General features: G+C 40.5%; 1 protein-coding gene across 1 annotated transcript; it reads left to right on the top strand.

Annotated features, from left to right (window-relative positions):
- Nucleotides 1–401: 401 nt before the first annotated feature.
- Nucleotides 402–7,827, top strand: LOC119887533 (DNA mismatch repair protein Msh2-like; the record flags this gene model as incomplete). The annotated part of the gene is given in 9 exon segments (XM_038698302.1): nucleotides 402–647; nucleotides 905–1,053; nucleotides 1,958–2,242; nucleotides 2,611–2,757; nucleotides 5,016–5,165; nucleotides 6,107–6,240; nucleotides 6,994–7,193; nucleotides 7,473–7,582; nucleotides 7,704–7,827. Coding segments are annotated over 9 exon segments (1,507 nt in total), but the record flags the coding sequence as incomplete, so codon positions are not given.
- Nucleotides 7,828–8,191: the final 364 nt, after the last annotated feature.

Raw genomic sequence — 8,191 nt, 5'->3', positions numbered from 1 at the left:
CCCAACTGGACACTGTGTAAAATGTAATAGTATAGAGACCTTTCAACATGTGCTGGTTGAGTGTAGAGGCTATGTAGAGGCAAGGAGGAAAATAGCAGCAGTTGTAGAGAAAGCTGAGCTTAGGTTCACTGTCGAGAACCTCCTTGGGGATAAAGCATGGGGAATATCAAAGCATCTCATTAAATATCTGAAAGAAACAGGATTAATGGAAAGGATATAGGTTTTAAATTTTTATTTATTTAATTTTTTTAATTTTTATTTTGTGTTTTATTTGTTTATTTGGTTTTTATGTTAGTCTGCACATAATCTGTTTCACACTCCAGTCCGGTAGGTGGCGGTAATGCTCCTAAATGCTGGCTGCCAACCGCCAAGCAAATCAAAAGAAGAAGAAGAAGAAGTAGTTTCCTGTTTGGGTACAGTGGTGGCGGGAGATTGCAGCATGGCGGTGCAGCCGAAACAGAACCTGTCTATGGACAGTGCAGCCGAGCATGGCTTTCTAAACTTCATTTTTTCTATGCCGGAGAAACCGGACACTACTTTCAGAATATTTGACCGTAACGACTACTACACTGTTCACGGAAAAGACGCCATATTCGCAGCGAAGGAAGTTTTCAAGACGAATGGGGTCATCAAAAATCTGGGCTCGGGTAAGCTATCCTCTATATCCCGGCTATAGCTAGCTGAACCTTGCAAACTAGTGGCAGGCTGCGTTGACTGTTTAGCAAGCTAATTCAGTTGCGTGTTTGTGCATTTACTCAGAGGCCTTGCGGTAGCTGCAAGCCTTGGCTAGCTACAAATGCATCAGTTAGCTGCAGTCTTGCTAGGCACTTGCTTCAAAGGGAGCCTTTCGGGAAATGTAGGCACAGGTTGTTTCTAATATGAACGTGAACGTGTTGGTCTACAGGGAGCCGCAAGCTGGAGAGTGTGGTCCTGAGCAAGCTGAACTTTGAGGCCTTTGTGAAAGACCTGCTGCTGGTGAGGCAGTACAGAGTAGAAGTGTACAAGAACCACAGCAAGAGCAGCAAGGAACACGACTGGAAGATCGAGTACAAGGTATTGTGTTTATTGTCGAGAAGTGTCAGTGTGGTTTCTGTTTGTTTAAAGATCCATCTACCTATTAAAATGTCGATGAGCTTTGTTGCTATGTTGTTGTCTTACTTTAAGTGTACCAGCACTCCATTATGAATGTGTTGTTAGTAGATGGCCTGTACTGGATATTGATCGTCTGTGTTACATGCTTCAAACAGATAATGCATATTGCATTGATCTAGTCCATACTGTCAATACGAATACTACATAGGGCTGTGTGATATAGTTGATGTATCACAGTATGGCAATGTCATCAGATTTAGAATTGATTTTAATTATGTATGGGTCTACAAAAACAAACAAACAAGTGTCAATTTTTAAAAGACTTAAATTATTTAATCATATTAATTGGTTAATCCATCTATTCATTTTATGCCGCTTGTCTGCATCCAGGTCGCATTATTTTTATTAATTATATATCATTAGTATGTGAATCTGAATCTAAAGCTACCTTCGACTTTCCGGAGATTTATAGTGAATTCAGATTGTCGTTTTGCTGTTTGGACCTCAACTTTACTGTTCTTTATCACTCGCAATGCCCTCATTGTGTTATTTTTGTCTGCAGCTGTTTTCGATGAAAAAGCTCGGCTATTTCTATCAGCGGTTGGTGGTGACCTAAAAGACAGTGTACGATGTATTTATATTCACTAGGTTGGCAGAAACATTACTCCAAATTACATATCTGCTGGATGTGTAAAGAAATGACTGTTTGCTAGCTAGTTCACTGGATCACCTTAAACAGTGTTAAAATGTCAATGTTGTATTTAAAACAAAAATATCAGTTATCTCTGGTTTTAGCAAACCAATAAAATAAGGGGTTGTTTGAAAATCTCTTTTTGTATATGTTGTCCTTTTACTCCCCTCTCAGGCGTCTCCAGGAAACTTGACTCAGTTTGAGGAGATTCTGTTTGGTGGTGGAACCGGAGCGGAGGGTTGTGCAGGAGTTGTTGCTGTTCGGTTTTCTACAGGAGCTGACGGACAACGTGTGGTCGGGGTCGGCTATGTGGACGCAGCCCAGAGGACGATGGGAGTGTGCGAGTTTCCAGACAACGAGATTTTCTCCAATCTGGAGTCCCTGCTTGTCCAAATCAGCCCAAAAGAGTGTCTTTTAGCCCAGGGTGAAGCCAACACAGACGGCAACAAACTACGGGAGGTATGTGGTGGGAACAGTTATGATATAACAGCAAAACAGCTGTGCTACATCTGAAAGAAATTTCCTAAGTGTGCCGTGTGTGAGAAGGTGGTACAAGCTAAAGTTTGGGATTTTTGCTTGAAAAGTGACTCAAGCAATTGATCTATCCTGTTAAATTAGTTGCCATTCATTTGGTGTGGGAGACTGGGGTTCGATTCCCACTGTGACACATCCACCAACGTGTCCCTGAGCAAGACATTTAACTCCTATTGAGCTGTTTTTGCATCTGGATCTGTCAATCAAACTGGATTTCCTGCCTCATTTATTGTCTCACTGGTACCTGAAGCAACATGCTCCCCACCAATTCTATTTGTTATATGTTTGTATAGGTGGTACAGCGTGGCGGCATACTGGTCTCTGACAAGAAGAGAGCGGAGTTTAGTTGCAAGGATGTGGTGCAGGATCTCAACAGGCTGCTGAGGGTGAAAAGAGGAGAGACTGTGGCGAGCAACACACTGCCTGAGCTGGACAAACAGGTGAACAAAAGATAGAACTAAGATTGAGACACTTAAAATTGATTCACTTGAGATGAGTATGGCTACACCCACACTAATACATTTTTGTTTTAAAACACATAACCGTTGCTGTTTACACCTAGCGTTCACACTACTTCAGTGTTTTTGAACCCCTAATACGATAGTTTTGACCCCATTTTAGTTAAAGTTTCATAAAACTCTTGTGTATATGTCTATATACAGTATAGTAAAATTGGGAAGGTTGTGTCTTCAGTAGTAGTAGTGTCAGTTTGCCAAAATGTAAACGAAATACAGGTGCTGGTCATATAATTAGAATATCATCAAAAAGTTGATTTATTTCAGTAATTCCATTCAAAAAGTGAAACTTGTATAATATACATTCATTCCACACAGACTGATATATCTCAAGTGTTCATTCCTTTAAATTTTGATGATTATAACTGACAACTAATGAAAACCCCAATATCAGTATCTCAGAAAATTTGAATATTGTGAAAAGGTTCAATATTGAAGACACCTGTGCCACACTCTAATCAGCTAATTAACTCAAAACACCTGCAAAGGCCTTTAAATGGTCTCTCAGTCTAGTTCTGTAGGCTACACAATCATGGGGAAGACTGCTGACTTGACAGCTGGCCAAAAGACGACCATTGACACCTTGCACAAGGAGGGCAAGACACAAAAGGTCATTGCTAAAGAGGCTGGCTGTTCACAGAGCTCTGTGTCCAAGCACATTAATAGAGAGGCAAAAGGAAGGAAAAGATGTGGTAGAAAAAAGTGTACAAGCAATAGGGATAACCGCACCCTGGAGAGGATTGTGAAACAAAACCCATTCAAAAATGTGGGGGAGATTCACAAAGAGTGGACTGCAGCTGGAGTCGGTGCTTCAAGAACCACCACGCACAGACGTATGCAGGACATGGGTTTCAGCTGTCGCATTCCTTGTGTCAAGCCACTCTTGAACAAGACACAGCGTCAGAAGCGTCTCGCCCAGGCTAAAGACAAAGGACTGGACTGCTGCTGAGTGGTCCAAAGTTATGTTCTCTGATGAAAGTAAATTTTGCATTTCCTTTGGAAATCAAGGCCCCAGAGTCTGGAGGAAGAGAGGAGAGGCACAGAATCCACGTTGCTTGAAGTCCAGTGTAAAGTTTCCACGTCAGTGATGGTTTGGGGTGCCATGTCATCTGCTGGTGTTGGTCCACTGTGTTTTCTGAGGTCCAAGGTCAACGCAGCCGTCTACCAGGAAGTTTTAGAGCACTTCATGCTTCCTGCTGCTGACCAACTTTATGGAGATGCAGATTTCATTTTCCAACAGGACTTGGCACCTGCACACAGTGCCAAAGCTACCAGTACCTGGTTTAAGGACCATGGTATCCCTGCATTGCTTCAGTAATTCAGGCAAATGGAGACCCGACTTAGTATTGAGTGCTGTACATGTTCATACTTTTCAGTTGGCCAACATTTCTAAAAATCCTGTTTTTGTATTGGTCTTAAGTAATATTCAAATTTTTGGAGATACTGAATTTGGGATTTTCATTAGTTGTCAGTTTTAATCATCACAATTAAATGAAATAAACATTTTAAATATATCAGTCGGTGTGGAATGAATGAATGAATATATTTCCAAGTTTCACTTTTTGAATGGAATTACTGATATAAATCAACTTTTTGATGATATTCTAACTATATGACCAGCACCTGTATTGTTCCATGGACAGTGAACAGGATGGCCAGATATTTCATATCCAGATTTCTTACATATTACAAACGTCTGTGGAACATATGAAACGTTTATACAAATATCCAAAATGGAAAATTTAAGAAGATAAGAGAACACTCATGCAAGACTCTGTTTTACTTTTGTCTTTTGTGTCTTTATTTTTATTATTTGTCATTATTATATGTAACTTCAGTAGGAGGGGTGGATTGATTAGAAAAGTCTTTCAGCTTTCCTGCGCTGAACTTTACCTTACTAATGATCTTTTTCATACAACAATCGGTCAAATTCATATGTTTCCCAGCATCTGTGTTTGCTTAGTATTGGCTTGTTTGAATATTTATGGCAAAATGAAAAGCTGCTTAGTAGTCAGTTAGATCTCTTGTTAGATATAGTAAACAATACATGCAATGAAATGGTCCCAAAATGTGTATTGTTCTATCTTCAAATATCTTCAAATATAAAGTAAAAGTTCAATATTTGTAAAGTTCAATATATGAAATGTTTGACTAGAGTCTCTGCGTGTATTTGTTATTCAAAGGTGGCGATGTCGTGCCTGGCTGCAGTGGTGCGTTTCCTTGAACTGCTGTCTGATGAGTCTAACTTCAACTCCTTCAGTCTGACCACTCTGGAGCTGGGTCAGTACATGAGGCTGGACAATGCTGCAGTGAGGGCTCTTAACCTCTTCCAGGTCAGTGACAGGAACCAGGTCGTAGAAGCTCACCCCCCAGTAACCATAGTGGTTTAAAAACACTAAAGCGTCCGATCACTTAAATGACAAAAGAAACATTCTCTTTCTGTGTCCAACCAATCATGCATGAAGCGTGTACAGGACCTTTGGGACCTCCCAACTTGAAACTCTATTATGGAGCTAGAGCTGTAGAGTAAAGATAGGAGAGGGGTATCAATGTTCTCATTTAACACTCAACAAGAAAGCGAATAACTTTTCAGATGTCATTCTCCTACTGCCAGCAACTGCTTAGCTTAGCATAAAGACTGGAAATGGGAAAAATGGCTGGCTTGGCTCATTCTGAAGGTAATACAAGCTGCTTACTAATGCTTCTTAAAGCGCACTAATTAACACTGTATATCTTGTTTGTTCAATACAGAAGTGTAACAATGACCATTTTGGGTTTTATGGGGGGTTACAAAATGACCAGGTGCAGTCGACCCCTTTCCAGTCTTTATGCTAAGCTACGGGAATCGCTTCGTATTTACGGTACAGACATGAGGGTGGTATCAATCTTCTTATCTAACTGTCAGTAGACTAGGAAAAAAGCGAGAGAATGAAACCGAGAACACTGCTTTCCAAATTATGTTGTATCACAATACCCCGGCAGGCTAAAAAAATTCACATTATTTGTGACCTGTTTTTGTTATTTTTGTTTCTGTTAGAGCTATAATGGAATAGTTTCTGCATTATTATATTTTGTTGCTGTGGCACATTTTGATATAGATGTCATGGGATGTTGTTTGTAGATGCGTTGTAAACTCTAATGATCAAAAGTGTATGATGTTTGTGTTTTTTGTTCCCAGGGATCAGCAGTAGTATGTGCTATAGACACCATAAGATATTTATCATCATAACATTTTACTGGCTTTGAAACGAGCTATTTTAAATTCATATTCCAGGGATCGCCTGACGACACCAGTGGAGCTCATTCATTGGCCGGTCTGTTGAACAAGTGCCGTACGCCGCAGGGTCAGCGGCTGGTCAACCAATGGATCAAACAACCACTCATGGACAAAACCAAAATAGAGGAGAGGTAATACAACTGTCGACCTCAAATACTTCTACTAGAGATGTTTCAGCTAAAATAAAGCAGGTCCAATTCTTTATTACTGAACTCTATTCTTTGTCCAAATCAGCCTGTTGCAGCATCCTTAATGAATCACAGTGAAGCATTTAACTTCATAAGCGAGTGAACATTTGTGTGTGAATATGAAAAATAATTTGGGTTACTGAGAGACACTGGCCTAAAAAAAGAGTCCCTAAACTTGTACACTAACAAAACTGTTGTCTGTCCCCTTTACTAGCAAAGAACGGTGCACAAAAAATGCAGGTATCAGCTTCTCAATTAGAGCTGGCACTTTGGTCAATGACAAAATGACAAAACGTTGCCAGAGGTCATATTAGCTTATTACTTGATGGCAGGCCAAAAGTAATCTGTTTCAACATGTTTTCTGCAGCCGGTGTCTGAGATTTGTGAAAGATAAGTTGAAGATTTAGTAGCTACAGCTGTAATTTCAATATGTCATATACATATTTATATGATCAGCATTTAAGTAACTGTAAGTAATGGATTGAAATCTGTATCAGCAGATACCCCTTTATTAAATTTTCCCCAATTTCTACATTGTTCTTTGAAATACCTGTAGTTGAATAGAGTGTGTTTTTATTGTTTTGTTTTATTGAAGGTAGTAGGTGCTGCTATGGACAAATATGGAAAATCTACTATGGACATTAATTGCACTCAAAAGACAAATTTTGTAGATACTCTTTTTTTGTGTGTGTACAGGCTGGACCTGGTGGAGAGTTTTGTGTGCGACTCTGAGCTCAGGCAGACCTGTCAGGAGGACTTGCTGCGGCGGTTTCCTGATCTTCACCGTCTGGCCAAGAAGTTCCTCCGTCACACTGCGACACTGCAAGACTGCTACCGCGTCTACCAGGCTGTGAGCCACATCCCTGCCCTCGTCACAGCCCTGGAGAAATACTCGGGTACACACAAAGCCAGTTTATTAGGTGCCAGTTTATTAGGTACAACTTTTGTAATGGTGTATAGCTCCTCCTCAAACGGCTACCACCGGCAGCCTGCACTGCAGATACTTAACCGTATTACTCCAAAGACTGGGTGTTGCCTAGAGAGGCTGGTGGTATACCTGATAAACTGGCAACTCGATTTAGATGTATTAAGAGCCTGCATACATACTGTACACTGCAGTAAGTCGCTGTACATGCACACTACCTATTTTGATTTCTTGTATGTGTGTGTTGTAGGTAGCTACGAGGTTCTGTTGGAGGCGGTGTTCCTGTCTCCTCTCAGAGACCTGCAGAATGACTTTGCGAAGTACCAGGAGATGATTGAAACCACTCTGGACATGAACCAGGTCTTTTTCTTTAGTATTTCTGTAAACATGTACAATGTAAGAATATTTTTCCGTATATTATGTTTGCACATTATCAGTTCTACATGTTGTTTACATGGATCTTTTCTTGCATGTAAACAAGATTGACCACCACGAGTTCCTGGTGAAGGCGTCTTTTGATCCAGCATTGAGTGAACTGAGAGAAAAGATGGATACGCTGGAAAATAGCATGCAGGCAGTCCTGAACAGCGCAGCCAGGGAACTAGGTAACTACACACACCATGTGAAGCAAGTCGATCATATGCTGTATAATCATTTGTTTTGAATGTGGCAGATATGCAGATCCCTCCAACCAGGGTCCAAAATCAAGACCCGCCAAGCGCTAATGCGGTTAGATCTTCCGTTTGGCTAGTAAATCTTGGAAGCCTATTGAGAGTTGTATTCAGACTTGATTAGACATTGATCAATATATTAAAATGATTTTGCTCTGGTCTGTTCTTTAAGATCGGCAGGTTCGATATCCTGGCTCCACCAGTCCTTGGGCAAGATACTGAACACCAAATTGCTTCCAATGCTTCCCACTGAAAGACTAAGATTAAAAATCTGAATGTGTGGCAAGTCAAAATTTGG

This window comes from Micropterus salmoides, unplaced genomic scaffold, assembly GCF_014851395.1.
Source record: "Micropterus salmoides isolate LMB-PRFRI ecotype aquatic unplaced genomic scaffold, ASM1485139v1 Ms_hic_scaffold_421, whole genome shotgun sequence".
In the NCBI taxonomy this organism is placed as follows: Eukaryota; Metazoa; Chordata; class Actinopteri; order Centrarchiformes; family Centrarchidae; genus Micropterus; species Micropterus salmoides.
The sequence above is the reverse complement of the archived record's forward strand: the minus strand, read 5'-3'. Positions and strand labels throughout refer to the sequence as shown.